This window comes from Budorcas taxicolor, chromosome X (genome assembly GCF_023091745.1).
Source record: "Budorcas taxicolor isolate Tak-1 chromosome X, Takin1.1, whole genome shotgun sequence".
NCBI classification, from domain to species: Eukaryota; Metazoa; Chordata; class Mammalia; order Artiodactyla; family Bovidae; genus Budorcas; species Budorcas taxicolor.
In genome coordinates, this window is record NC_068935.1 from 56,777,104 (window position 1) to 56,792,890 (window position 15,787).

General features: G+C 39.4%; 1 protein-coding gene across 2 annotated transcripts in view; it reads right to left on the minus strand.

Annotated features, from left to right (window-relative positions):
• TMEM185A (transmembrane protein 185A) overlaps window positions 1–15,787 on the minus strand; it is a 40,274-nt gene that overhangs the window by 10,030 nt on the left and 14,457 nt on the right. For both annotated transcript variants that reach the window (XM_052662932.1, XM_052662933.1), the window contains one exon: window positions 2,434–2,610. In XM_052662932.1, the coding sequence (XP_052518892.1) occupies window positions 2,434–2,610 (177 nt within the window). The remainder of the gene's footprint in view (window positions 1–2,433; window positions 2,611–15,787) is intronic.

Here is a 15,787-nt window from a genome sequence, read left to right on the forward strand (position 1 = left end):
CTTTAAGGGGCAATCTTTCAAACATCAAAGAACTACTACATGACAAGCAATAAACATTTACAACCAAACCAGACTTAAGAGTTTTAACTGAATATTCTCAGAAGCAATACCACAGTTATTTCCTGACAGTGTACATTAACACTTTTGTTCATAAATTTAAATTCAACTACTTCCAAAATTATTTAAGCTATTGCATCTAATGCTAACAGCTGACACATATCCCTTAAATCTCATGATCCCCATCTCTCAATGAATTAAAAACCATGTAAATCATATTTCATGCAATACAATTAAGAAAAACCTAGATTTATTGCATAAGTGTCTGTTATATTTCAAGAAAATATAGCAACTGTTGTTAGGTGCTATTTTAAAATGAAAATCAAATTATGAATGTTATTTTCCTTCCTATTCCATTAGGATAAACTAACACCTGCAGATGCTAAAGAAGAGCCATTAACACTTCTTTAAATCAGTTTAAGCTGCTTATGGATCATGCATGGACTTAATAGGTTAACAATTAAAACAATAATAAAACCACTAATCAGGAAGATGGTTAAAAATGCATCTGCAAGGCCAACAATGCACCTAATTCAATATACAGGTGAACATCTGTGATGCATCATGTTGGTGTGACTTTAGGACACAGAGAAAATGAGATCAGAAGTTATATTCTGTAAGACCCAACAATGTTCCACTGGACAATGTTGATGCTAGAATGACCATGTCTGTACATTCAGGACATTCAACTACACACATACAATTCCTTTTCTTAAGGGAATCTTGAAAGGTATCTTAAACCAAAAGAGAAAAGGTCAAACAGTTTCTAAATAACTAGTGGAACTTGAACTGTTCAGCGATTTCACTTTTCATTCTTTGAGTAGCAAAGGTTGTTGTTCAGTCACTAGGTCGTGTCTGACTCTTTGTGACCCTATGGACTGCAGCATGCCAGGCTCCTCTACCCCTTACTATCTCCTGGGGTTTGCTCAAACTCATGTCCATTGAGTCGGTGATGCTATTTAATTGACTCATTACAAAAGACCCTGATGCTAGGAAAGATTAAAGGCAAAAGGAGAAGGGGGCAGCAGAGAATGAGCAAACATTTAGTTCAGTTCAGTTCAGTCGCTCAGTCATGTCTGACTCTTTGCGACCCCATGAATTGCAGTGCGTCAGGCCTCCCTGTCCATCACCAACTCCCGGAGTTCACTCAGACTCACGTCCATCGAGTTAGTGATGCCATCTCATCCTCTGTTGTCCCCTTCTCCTCCTGCCCCCAATCCCTCCCAGCATCAGAGTCTTTTCCAATGAGTCAACTCTTTGCATGAGGTGGACAAAGTAGAGCAAACATTAGATATCTGAAAATATCTCATTAAAAAAAAAAAAAGATTTGTGGCCACACAGGTAATCTTAAAAAAAAAAAAAATCTAAGAATTTATAAAAATCTAAGTTATACACTAATGTCCCCCATCTGCTAAGGCTCTCTGTGTGGCTATTTTCAAGTTCTTAGCTACATATGTGGTAACATATTTTAGATGATCGAAATCTTATTTTTAAAGTTCATAATGAAGATTTAAACAAGTTGAGATGGTCCCAACGTATATACTTTTCTCATATGAGCAGCTGCATGTGTCCCCCTCTTCTCTCCCCACCTGCCTACTGGGCATTCTGTCACTCCTTATCTGCCTGGTGATGGTTTAGAATAGCTCCCCTCAAGTCTCCCCTTTTCCTTTCCCAAGTGGCAGACTTTGCAAGGGAGAGCAGACAGACTCTGGTGGGCCCCAGCAGCAGCAGGATGTGCACTGGAGTTAAGCCCATGACAAGAACTTGGACCGACTGAGGCATCCAAGAAGAAAGGTGTGAGGGGAGCGGGTGAAGGTAAAGAGTACACCTCTTCCTGGCCCCCAGGGCTCTATTCTCCTTCATAGCATCTGGGCCTCATCTTTTCCTATCTCAGGGCCTCACTGTGTCCTGGCCAAGCTGCTTCCCCCACAGCACTAATAGGCCTAAAATCCCAGGACTAGGAGATTGGGGTAAGGGGAGACACAGTTCCAGAAATTAATGGAGAAGGGTATATCCCTGATGGCCAAAACTAGAACTTTGATTTGTAGAACTGCTCCTACAAATATGATGGTTTCACACTTCCTTGTCTAGCATGGTGTAACAGTTCTATATTTTGGATGCATTTTAGATTACATAAACTTTTGTGGGCCGGCTAGGAACTTAAGCACCTAAAATAACAGTGCTTTTGTTTAACAATGGCTATCAAACACTTAATTTTTAAAAACTTAAAACAGAAATAAGCTTGCTTATATTCTTCTAAAACCTCTGACAGGTAGAAAAGAAAATACTCCTTACTTTATGAGAAGTGAAAAACAAGATACTCCCCCCGGCACCTGCCCAGGGTAGAGACCAACAGGTTTTATAAAGCAGTATTACCGATACTGGGGATTTCGTGCCCAGACTCCAGTTCCAACTGAGGCTCCAACAATGACCATTAACTTCCACAGCCATATTGGAGCAAAAACAGCCCAGTAACTCCACTGAATGATGCCATCTAGACGAAGGGCCAGCAACACAGAGAACAGCAGTAGACAGGCATAGATGAGGAATTTACTAGGAGAAAAACAAAGAAGATTCACATTACAAATAGGCGATATTAAAATGAGGTGTGATAACAGCATTACTTTTTAGCATGTGAAAAGAATCACCAATTCAATAATCATATATTGAAAATTCTATGTAGAAGACATACTGTTGTTAGAGGATAAAAGAAATATAAAGAAGACTAAAACAAGTTCCCTGCTTTACAGGGCTTCCTGGTAAGAGAAGTACATACAGAAACATATATAACATGCATATGTCAGAATGATTCTATGGGTAGAATGTGATGACAGCCCACAGAGGAAACATGGATTCTGTCTGGTGGGACTGGGAAGCAGAGAAATGATAAGCCTGAAGCTGGTCTGGAGGATACACAGAAAGCTACCAGGCAGGAAAGGATATGAGATGAGGAAGCATTCCAAGCAGAAGGAGCTAGCCATCCAGACATAGAGACTGAAAAAAGTTGACAGTTCAAGATATGGTCAAGTTGTGTCACTTATTATTTGATTCTATTTTTTAAAAAGTAGCCACCTGCCATAGTCATATACAGTTTTAATCCATGTGTTAGTCTTTTGGTGACTGAATTATACACATACATACACTCATATTTTACATAAAACAGACTTCAAACTTCATGAAGAGGGTGTTTTAAAAATATTAATTAGAAATTACATTGTTAAGGACTTCTACTTACAACTTTGGTAGAATAAGAGGAATGGAGTTTTCCCTTCCACCTTAAAAAGAAACTGGATGAAATATATGAAATAACAGTTTTCAAACAATGGGCAACAGGCAGTGAAGGACCATGATGGCAGAAAGAAATTTAAAAAGAAAAAAAAAAAGGAAATACACTCTATCAATGCCTCAACTTACTGCCTGGAGGCAAATTCCAGACTGCAGAAGAAGGCAGTTAAAATCTAACCCTATTGCCAATTACATCAAAAGTAAGTATTCTCTGTGTGTGTGAAAGTCGCAGTCATGTCCAACTCTTTGCGACCCCATGAACTGTAGCCCACCAGGCTCCTCTGACCATGGAATTCTCCAGGCAAGAACACTGGAGCGGGTTGCCATTTCCTTACTTCAGGAGATCTTCCCGACCCAATGCTTAGTAGAAAAGATCTCAAGTCAACAATCTATGATCCACCTTAAGAAACTAGGAAGAGAAGGAAATTTTTTAAAAATGAATGGAAGTCAATAATAAATATATACACAAATATCAATGAACTACATAAGAAAGATGTTAGAGAAAAATCAATGAAATTAAAAGCTGGTTCTTTGAAAAGATTTTTTTTTAAAAAGGCAGAGACATTATTTTGCTGACAAAGGTGCATCTAGTCAAAACTATGGTTTTTCCAGTAGTCATATATGGATGTGAGAGTTGGACCATAAAGAAAACTGAGTGCCAAAGAATTGATGCTTTTGAACTATGGTGTTGGAGAAGACTCTTGAGAGTCCCTTGGACTGCAAGGAGATCCAACCAGTCAATCCTATAGGAAATCAGTCCTAAATATTCTTTGGAAGGACTGATGCTGAAGCTGAAACTCCAATACTTTGGCCACCTGATGCGAAGAGTTGACTCACTGGAAAAGACCCTGATTCTTGGAACGACTGAAGGCAGGAGAAGGGGACGACAGAGGATGAGATGGTTGGATGGCATCACCGACTCAATGGACATGAATATGTGCAGGGTCCGGGGGCTGGTGATGGACAGGGAAGCCTGGTGTGCTGCAGTCCACGGGGTTGCAAAGAGTCAGACACGACTGAGTGACTGAACTGAGCTGATAGCTAGAGTGATCAGGAAAAAAACGGTAAACATGAATTACTAATACCAGGAATGAAATCAGGGACATCATGACAAATCCTACAGGAATTAGAAGTTGATGTTATGAACAGCTTCAAGCAAGCAAATTTCTTGAAATAAATAAATTATTAAAGTTCACACAAGAAGAAATACTTTCATATTCCTATATCTATTTAAAGAACAACAGAAACTGTAGTTAGAATCAGTCTCACAAAAAAATGCCAGGCCCAGACAAAATCTACCAAACACATAAGGAAGAAATAGTACCAATTTTTCACAAACTCTTGCAGAAAAACATGAGAGAGGAACATTTCCCAATTTATTTTATGAAGCTACTAGCATTACCCTGATACTCAAACCTGACCAAGAAAGAAAACTACAAACCAGTATCCTTCATGCAAGACAGATGCAAAACCCCTAAAAAACAGGAAATTGTATCCAACAATATATAGAAAGAATACTGCATTATGACTAAGTGTGGTTTAGCCAGGACTGCAAGTTTGGCTTAACATTTGAAATCAATGTAATTCACTGAATTAATAGAATGAAAAAGAGAAGCCATATGATTATTTTAATAGTTCCAGGAGAAACATTTGACATAACTCACTATTCATTCAAGATAAAATCTCTAAGCAAATTAGGAATAGAGGGATATCTAGAAAAAACCTGACAGTCCCCTTCAGTGTCTGCTGCCAAGGGCTCTGGGCCTTTGGACTTGGACTTCCCTGGTGGCTCAGCTGGTACAGAATCTGCCTGCAATGCAGAAGACCTGGGTTCAGTCCCTGGGTTGGGAAGATCCCCTGGAGAAGGGAACAGCTACCCACTCCAGTATTCTGGCCTGGAGAATTCCATGGACTGTATAGTCCATGGGTTGCAAAGAGTCGGACACGCCTGAGCAACTTTCATGTTTAGAAAAAACCTAGTTAAAAATGCTTAGTGGTGAAAGACTAAATACTTTCCCCCTAAGACGGTAAACAAGATGTATGTCCACTTCAATACAACTATTCAACACTGTACTGGAAACCCTAGCCACAAATATAATACAAGAAAAGAAATAAAAAGGATAAAGATTTGGAAAGGAAGGAGTAAATCTAATATTTGCAGACAATGTGACTTTCTATGTAGAAAATCCTAAGTACTCGACCAAAAAAGCTACCAAACCTAATTAGTGAATTTAGTAAAGTTGCAGGATACCAGGTAAATAAATGAAAACATTTACTGCATTTCTATATGCTAGCAATGAGAAAATGGCCACAGATTTTTTAAAAACTATAATTTACTGCAACTTTCCTAAAAACAATAATATTTAAAATCAGAAGTTTATGAAAAAACTACCATTTCCAACAGTATAAAAGTATGAAATACCTAAAGACAAATTTAACAAAATATCTTCAAGACTTAGATTCTGAAATCCAATAAACACTGCCAAAAAAATGTTGTAGCTTTGCTAAGTTGCTTCAGTCATATCTGACTCTTTGTCACCCCATGGACTGCAGCCTGCCAGGCTTCTCTGTCCATGGGATTTCCCAGGCAAGAGTACTGGAGTGGGTTGCCATTTCCTTCTCCAGGGGATCTTCCCCACCCAGGGATTGAACCCTCACATGTCTCTCATGTCTCCTGCATTGGCAGGAGAGTTCTTTACCACTAGCACTACCCGAGAAGCCTTAAAATTAAAGATCTAAACAAATGGAGAGACCCATCATTTTTACAGATTAAAAAATTCAATACTGTTGAAATTTACGTCCTCTATTCATTTCCTATGGTTGCTATAACAAATTACCATGAACATGATGGTTTAAAACAACACACATTTATTCTCTTATAGTTCTGCAGGCTAAAGGTCCAAAATGGGGTTCACTAGGTTAAAACTAAGGTGTCAGCAGAGCCACGCTCCCTCCAGAGACTAGGAGAGAATCCTTTCCTTGCCTTTTCAAGTTTTTAGAGCTGTATTCCCTGTACTCCTTTGAACTCCTTCGTCCATTATTAATATCAGAAGGGCAGCATCTTCAAATCTCTTTCTCTGCTTCAATCACATTGTCTTCTCTTTATAGTATGTCCTCTGCCTCCTTCTTATATGGAAACCCATGAATGTATTTAGAGCCCACCCGGATAAACCAGGATATTCTCCCATCTCAAGATCTGTAATTTAATCATATCTTTTGCCATATAAGGTAATATTCACCTTTTTGCCAGAGAAGGTAATATACACAGGTTCCATGGATTAGTAAGTAGATATCTTTGAGGGACATTATTTAGCCTACCATACTCATCACGTTATTCTGAAGATCAATGCAAAGTCCCATCTGCTTATTTATGCTTTTGTTTCTTCTGCCTGAGGAGACATATTAAAAAAATATTGCTAAGACTGATATCAAAGAGCATACTACCTATGTTTTCTTTGAGGAGTTTTATGGTTTTGGGTCTTATATTTAAGTTGTTAATCCAAATTGACTTCATTTCTGTATATGGTATGAGGAAGTAGTCTAGTTTGATAATATCTGACATCTGTCAAAATGACTATTATCAAAAGGACAACAGATAACAAGTGTTGGCGAGGATATAGAAAAAAACGAATCCACATGCAATGTTGGCAAGAATGTAAACTGATGCAGCCACTATGAAAAATGGTATGAAGGGCCCTTAAAAACTTAAAAATAGAACTATTATGTGCTCCAGCAATTCGACTCCTGGGGATTTATCTGAAGAAAAAAAACAGTAATTCGAAACGATATATGTACCCCTATGTTTACTGCAACCTTATTTACAGTAGCTAAAATATACCTAAGTGGCAACCTAAGTGCTATGAAGAGATGACTGTTTAATGAACATGGGGGAAGTGTGTGTGTGTGTGTGTGTGTGTGTGTGTGTGTGTAATGGAATATTACTCAGCCACAAAAATAATGAAATCCTGTCATTTGTGACAACTTGGATGAACCTACAGGGCATTATACTAGTAAAATAAGTTAGAGAAAGACAAATATAATGTAACTGCATTTATATGTAGACTCTAGAAAAAGAAATAAACAAAACAGAAACAGAGTCATGGGTACAGAGAATAAACAGGTGGTTGCCAGAGGTGGTGGGAGGAGGGGAGGAGAGAACTAGGTAAGTGAGATTCAGAATTAGAACCTCCAGCCACAAAATAAAGAAGCTATGGGTATGGAATATACAGTGTGGGGAATATAGTCCCCTTTTAGTGCTAAACAAAAGTAATATAGTATCTTTGAATAGTGACAGATGGTAACTAGACATTGTGCTGATCATTTAAAAATGCATAGAAATATCGAATCACTATGTTGTACAACAGGAACTATTTAATAACGTAATGTTGTGGGTGAATTATACCTCAAAAACAAACAAACCTATAGAAAAAGATATTAGATATGTGGTTACTGGAGGTTGGGGTGGGGCAAGGGGGAGTTGGATGAAGGTAGTCAAAACAGAGAAAATTCGTTTATAAGTATTAGAGAGGAATTTTACAACATGATAAATGTAATTAACACTGTGGTATGTTATATATGAAAGTTGTTGAGAGCAAACCCTAAGAGTTCTCATCACAATGAAAAATATTTTTTTTCCTTTTATTTTTGTATATGAGATGATTAATGTTCACTAAACTTACTGTGGTAATAATTACATGAGGTATGTAAGTCAAATGATTATGCCGTACACCCTAAACTTACACAGTGCTGTCTGTCACCTATGTTTCAATAAAACTGCAAGAAAAAAATACATGCAATATCTGAAAAGGGCAATAAAGCAAAGCACAATAAAACAAGGTATGCCTGTATGCATTTAAGGTTCCACCGTGTCTTTTCAAGGCTTGATAGCTCATTTCTTTTTAGTGCTAAACAATATTCCATTGGATGTACCAGTTTATTTATACATACACCCATCGAGGGACATCTTGGTTGCTTCCAAGTTTTGGCAATTATGATGAAAGCTGCTATAAATATACAGGAAAAAAAGATTCAATGCAATCCCAATGAAAATCCAAGCAGCCTCTTCTGGAGAAATTAACATACTAATTCTAAAAATTATATGAAAATGCAAAAGACTGCAAATGGGCAGAACAATTATGAGAGAGAACAAAGTTGGAGAAACTATACTATGTGCTTATACTGCATGCTTTCATGACTTAACTATAGAGCTACAGTAATCAAGAAAATGCAGTATTAGCATCAGGAGAGACTCAGAGAATAGAATAGACTCCAAAAACACACCCATACATACATGGTCAAAGATGCCAAGGCAATTCAGTAGAGAAAGAACTGGGCTTCCATAAATGGTGTTGAAACAACTGGATAGATAGGAATAATGAACCTAGACTCTTAACCTCACAGCATATGACAACTGTTGCTAAGGATATGGAGCAAATGGAACCCTCATATATTACTAGCAGGAATGCAAAACAGTGCAGGCACTTTAGAAAACACTTTGGTAGTTTCTCATAAAGTTAAGTATACAGTTACTCTACAGCCCAGCAATCCCATACCTAGGTATTTACTTAAGCTGAGAGGACCTACTTCATGTTCAAGGTCAGGAGGGGTGGCGGTGAGGAGATACCCCTCGTCCAAGGTAAGGAGCAGCGGCTGTGCTTTGCTGGAGCAGCCATGAAGAGATACCCCATGTCCAAGGTAAGAGAAACCCAAGTAAGACGGTAGGTGTTGCGAGAGGGCATCAGAGGGCAGACACACTGAAACCATAATCACAGAAAACTAGTTAATCTAATCACATGGAACACAGCCTTGTCTAACTCAATGAAATTAAGCCATGCCTGTGGGGCCACCCAAGACAGGTAGGTCATGGTGGAGAGGTCTGACAGAATGTGGTCCACTGGAGAAGGGAATGGCAAACCACTTCAGTATTCTTGCCTTGAGAACCCCATGAACAGTATGAAAGGGCAAAATGATAGGACACTGAAAGGGGAACTCCCCAGGTTGGTAGGTGCCCAATATGCTACTGGAGATCAGTGGAGAAATAACTCCAGAAAGAATGAAGGGATGGAGCCAAAGCAAAAACAATACCCAGCTGTGGATGTGACTGGTGATAGAAGCAAGGTCCGATGCTGTAAAGGGCAATACTGCATAGGAACCTGGAATGTTAGGTCCATGAATCAAGGTAAATTGGAAGTGGTCAAACAGGAGATGGCAAGAGTGAACGTCGACATTCTAGGAATCAGCCAACTAAAATGGACTGGAATGGGGGAATTTAACTCAGATGACCATTATATTTACTACGCCAGGCAGGAATCCCTTAGAAGAAATGGAGTAGCCATCATGGTCAACAAAAGAGTCCAAAATGCAGTACTTGAATACAATCTCAGAAATGACACAATGATCTCTGTTCATTTCCAAGGCAAACTATTCAATATCACAGTTATCCAAGGCCATGCCCCAACCAGTAATGCTAAAGAAGCTGAAGCTGAATGATTCTATGAAGACCTACAAGACATTTTACAACTAACACCCCCAAAAACATGTCCTTTTCATTATAGGGGACTGGAATGCAAAAGTAGGAAGTCAAGAAACACCTGGAGTAACAGGTAAATTTGGCCTTGGAATATGGAATGAAGCAGGGCAAAGGCTAATAGAGTTTTGCCAAGAGAATGCACTGGTCATAGCAAACACCCTCTTCCAACAACACAAGAGAAGACTCTACACATGGACATCACCAGATGGTCAACACCGAACTCAGACTGATTATATTCTTTGCAGCCAAAGATGGAGAAGCTCTATACAGTCAGCAAAAACAAGACCGGGAGCTGACTGTGGCTCAGATCATGAATTCCTTATTGCCAAATTCAGACTTAAATTGAAGAAAGAAGGGGAAACCACTAGACCATTCAGGTATGACCTAAATCAAATCCCTTATGATTATACAGTGGAAGTGTGAAATAGATTTAAGGGACTAGATCTGATAGAGTGCCTGATGAACTATGGACAGAGGTTCGTGACATTGTACCGGAGACAGGAATCAAGACCATCCCCATGGAAAAGAAATGCAAAAAAGCAAAATGGCTGTCTGGGGAGGCCTAATGAATAGCTGTGAAAAGAAGAGAAGCTAAAGGCAAAGGAGAACTCGAGGAAAGGTATACGCATCTGAATGCAGAGTTTCAAAGAATAGCAAAAAGAGATAAGAAAGCCTTCCTCAGTGATCAATGCAAAGCAATAGAGGAAAACAACAGAATGGGAAAGACTAGAGATCTCTTCAAGAAAATTAGAGATACCAAGGGAACATTTCATGCAAATATGGGCTCGATAAAGGACAGAAATGGTATGGACCTAACAGAAGCAGAAGATATTAAGAAGAGGTGGCAAGAATACACAGAAGAACTGTACAAAAAAGATCTTCACGACCCAGATAATCACGATGGTGTGATCACTCACCTAGAGTCAGACATCCTGGAATGGGAAGTCAAGTGAGCCTTAGAAAGCATCACTATGAACAAAGCTAGTGGAGGTGATGGAATTCCAGTTGAATATTCCAGAAATATTCAAATCCTGAAAGACGATGCTATGAAAGTGCTGCACGCAATATGCCAGCAAATTTGGAAAACTCAGCAGTGGCCACAGGACTGGAAAAGGTCAGTTTTCATTCCAATCCCAAAGAAAGGCAATGCCAAAGAATGCTCAAGCTACCACACAATTGCACTCATCTCACATGCTAGTAAAGTAATGCTCAAAATTCTCCAAGTCAGGCTTCAGCAATACGTGAATTGTGAACTTCCAGATGTTCAAGCTGTTGCAGAAAAGGCAGAGGAACCAGAGATCAAATTGCCAACATCTGCTGGATCATTGAAAAAGCCAGAGAATTCCAGAAAAACATATACTTCTGCGTTATTGACTATGCCAAAGACTATGTGGATCACAAAAAACTGTGGAAAATTCTGATAGAGATGGGAATACCAGACCACCTGACCCGCCTCTTGAGAAACCTATATGCAGGTCAGGAAGCAATAGTTAGAACTGGACATGGAATAACAGCCTGGTTCCAAATAGGAAAAGGAGTACGTCGAGGCTGTATATTGACACCCTGCTTATTTAACTTATATGCAGAGTACATCATGAGAAACGCTGGACTGGAAGAAACACAAGCTGCAATCAAGATTGCCGGGAGAAATATCAATAACCTCAGATATGCAGATGACACCACCCTTATGGTAGAAAGTGAAGAGGAACTAAAAAGCCTCTTGATGAAAGTGAAAGAGGAGAGTGAAAAAGTTGGCTTAAAGCTCAACATTCAGAAAATGAAGGTCATAGTATCCAGCCCCATCACTTCATGGGAAATAGATGGGGAAACAGTAGAAACAGTGTCAGACTTTATTTTGGGGGGCTCCATAATCACTGCAGATGGTGATTGCAGCCATGAAATTAAAAGACGCTTACTCCTTGGAAGAAAAGTTATGACCAACCTAGACAGCATGTTCAAAAGCAGAGACATTACTTTGCCAACAAAGGTCCGTCTAGTCAAGGCTATCGTTTTTCCAGTGGTCATGTATGGATGTGAGAGTTGGACTGTGAAGAAAGCTGAGTGCTGAAGAATTGATGCTTTTGAACTGTGGTGTTGGAGAAGACTTGAGATTCCCCTGGACTGCAAGGAGATCCAACCAGTCAATCCTAAAGGAAATCAGCCCTGAATAGTCATTGAAAGGACTGATGCTGAAGCTGAAACTCCAATACCTTGGCCATCCGATGTGAAGAACTGACTCACTGGAAAAGACCCTGACACTGGGAACAATTGAAGGCAGGAGGAGAAGGGGATGACAGAGGATGAGATAGTTGCACAGGATCACCAACTCAATGGACACGAGTTTGAGTAGGCTCTGGGAGTTGGTGATGGACAGGGAAGCCTGGTGTGCTTCAGTCTATGGGGTCACAGAGTCGTACACAACTGAGCAACTGAAGTGAACTGACTGATACATACATGCACTACTCTTCTATTATGAGAAACAATGTAAGAAATTCCAATTGGAAAAAAGGGGGGAGATTTCAAGATGATATGACCCACAACTAGAGGAAAACAATAGAATGGGAAAGACTAGAGAGCTCTTCAAGAAAATTAAAGATACCAAGGGAACATTTCATGCAAATATGGGCACAACAAAGGACAGAAACAGTATGGATCTAACAGAAGCAGAAGAGATTAAGAAGAGGTGGCAAGAATACACAGAAGAACTATACAAAAAAGATCTTAATGACCCGGATAACCACAATGGTGTGATCACTCACCTAGAGTCAGACATCCTGGAGTGCAAAGTCAAGAGGGCCTTAGGAAGCATCACTATGAACAAAGCTAGTGAAGGTGATGGAATTCAAGTTGAGCTATTTGAAATCCCAAAAGATGATGCTGTTAAAGTGCTGCACTCAATATGCCAGCAAATTTGGAAAACTCAGCAGTGGCCACAGGACTGTAAAAGGTCAGTTTTTACTCCAATCCCAAAGAAGGGAATGCCAAAGAATATTCAAAATGCTGCACAATTGCACTAATTTCACATGCTAGCAAGGTCATGCTCAAAATCCTCCAACCTTGGCTTTGACAGTATGTGAACTGAGAACTTCCAGACATACAAGCTGGATTTAGAAAAGGCAGAGGAAGCAGAGATCAAATAGCCAATATTCGCTGGATCATAGAAAAAGCAAGAGAATTCCAGAAAAAACATCTACTTCTGCTCCACTACTATGATAAAGCCTTTGACTGTGTGGATCACAACAAACTTTGGAAAATTCTTCAAGAGATGGGAATACCAAAGCTCCCTACCTGTCTCCTGAGAAACCTATATGCAGGTCAAGAAGCAACAGTTAGATCTGGACATGGATCAATGGACTGGTTCCAAAGTGGGAAAGGAGTATGTCAAGGCTGTATATTGTCAGCCTGGTTATTTAACTTATATGCAGAGTACATCATGGGAAATGCCGGACTGGCTGAAGCTCAAGGTGTATTCAAGATTGCCAGGAGAAATATCAATAACCTCAGATATGCAGATGACACCACCCCAATGGCAGAAAGCAAAGAGGAACAAAAGAACCTCTTGATGAAGATGAAAAAGGAGAATGAAAAAGCTGGCTTAAAACTCAACATTCAAAAAACTAGTATCATAGCATCTGGTGTCATCACTTTAGGGCAAAGTCACTGCAGACAGTGACTACAGATATGAAATTAAAAGATGCGTGCTCCTTGAAAGAACGCTGTGACCAACCTCAAAAGTGTATTAAACAGCAGACACATTACTGATAAAGGTCTATATAATCAAAGCTATGGTTTTTCCAGTAGTCATGTATGGATGTGACAGTTGAACCATAAAGAAGGCTGAACACTGAAGAATTCATACTTTTGAACTGTGGTGTTTGAGAAGACTCTTGAGAGTCCCTTGGACTGCAAGGAGATCAAACCAGTCAATCCTAAAGGAAATCAACCCTGAATACTCCTTGGAAGGATTGATACTGAAGCTGAAGCTCCAATACTTTGTCCACATGATGTGAAGAACTGACTCCTTGGAAAAGACCCTGATGCTGGGAACGATTGAAGGCAGGAGGAGAAGGGGACGACAGGGGATGAGATGGTTGGATGGCATCACCAACTCAATGGACATGAGTTTGAGCAAGCTCCAGGAGATAGTGAAGGACAGGGAAGCCTGGCATGCTGCAGTCCATGAGGTAGCAAAGAATCAGACATGACTGAGCGACTGAATAACAAGGACCCACAAAATTTAGCTCAGAAGCTAACCTCCAAGAGTATAAACAACAGTGGTAGGACCATCAAATCTGGAGAGGTTTCTAACTGGCGTGTCTATACAGACTTTTCTTACTGAACTGAATACTTTCATAGCATTCTCTGCTACAAAAGCAGGGTAATATAATATGTACCTCATAAGGTGGCTGTGAATATAATATCATTAATATGAAAAGTGCTTTGTGTAAAGCATTAAATTGATAGTTCTCAAAATTTTGTGTATCAAGAATCTTTTACACTCTTAAAAGTGACTGAGGACTCTAAAGAGCTTTGTTTATATAGGTTATATGTTTGCTATTGCTATTTACTATATCAGATTTTAAAACCATTATTCAAAATATTTATTACTTCATAAAAATAAAAATAATAAACATATTAACATAAACAACATAATTTTAATGAAAACTTTTTCAAAATTGTATTTAGAGTTTTGCAATTTTTTAAAATATCTGGCTTAACTGTGTGTCTATGGAATATATAAAAGCATAATGAGAAGTCCCTCAAAAGAAACACACTAGCATGGGCAGATGTGGACATTAGAGTCAGGGACACACAGAAGCAGGACCAGATTAGAGTCTGAACTTCCCCTGCAACAGGTGAAGAGACCAGCCCAGTATTGGAGGGCATCATAGGGTGGACTGTGACTCACAGCGAGGTAAATGACATTGACAACTGAGATCAAAGAAAAACATTCATTATTCTTATATTTTTACTTGTTCTGTAGTTGCTTCTGGATTTTTTCTTTTTTCCTTTTTTTCCCTCTGTTGCTGTAGTTGTTGATTTTAATAGTACTATTAAATCTATTTACACTTTTGAGAATATTTTTGCTAATCACACCTTTTATTTCCTTTAAATACATCTGCATCTATGGTGGCCTCTTACGATTTTGAGGGTTTTTTCTTTTTTTATTTTTTAAAATTTATTATTTTTCTACATATATTCTTTTGTTGCTTTTCTTCTTCTTTTCCTGTCGTATTTACTCTTTCAGTTCAGTTCAGTTCAGTTCAGCCGCTCAGTCGTGTCCGACTCTTTGTGACCCCATGAATCGCAGCATGCCAGGCCTCCCTGTCCATCACCAACTCCTGGAGTTCACTCAGACTCACGTCCATCGAGTCAGTGATGCCATCCAGCCATCTCATCCTCTGTTGTCCCCTTCTCCTCCTGCCCCCAAACCCTCCAAGCATCAGGGTCTTTTCCAGTGAGTCAACTCTTCACGTGAGGTGGCCAAAGTACTGGAGCTTCAGCTTTAGCATCATTCCCTCCAAGGAAATCCCAGGGCTCATCTCCTTCAGAATGGACTGGTTGGATCTCCTTGCAGTCCAAGGGACTCTCAAGAGTCCTCTCCAACATCACAGTTCAAAAGCATCAATTATTCGGTGCTCAGCTTTCTTCACAGTCCAACTCTCACATCCATATCTGACTATTGGAAAAACCATAGCCTTGACTAGACGGACCTTTGTTGGCAAAGTAATGTCTCTGCTTTTGAATATGCTATCTAGGTTGGTCATAACTTTTCTTCCAAGGAGTAAGTGTCTTTTAATTTCATGGCTGCAATCACCATCTGTAGTGATTTTGGAGCGAAAAAAATAAAGTCTGACACTATTTCCACTGTTTCCCCATCTACTTCCCATGAAGTGATGGGACCAGATGCCATGA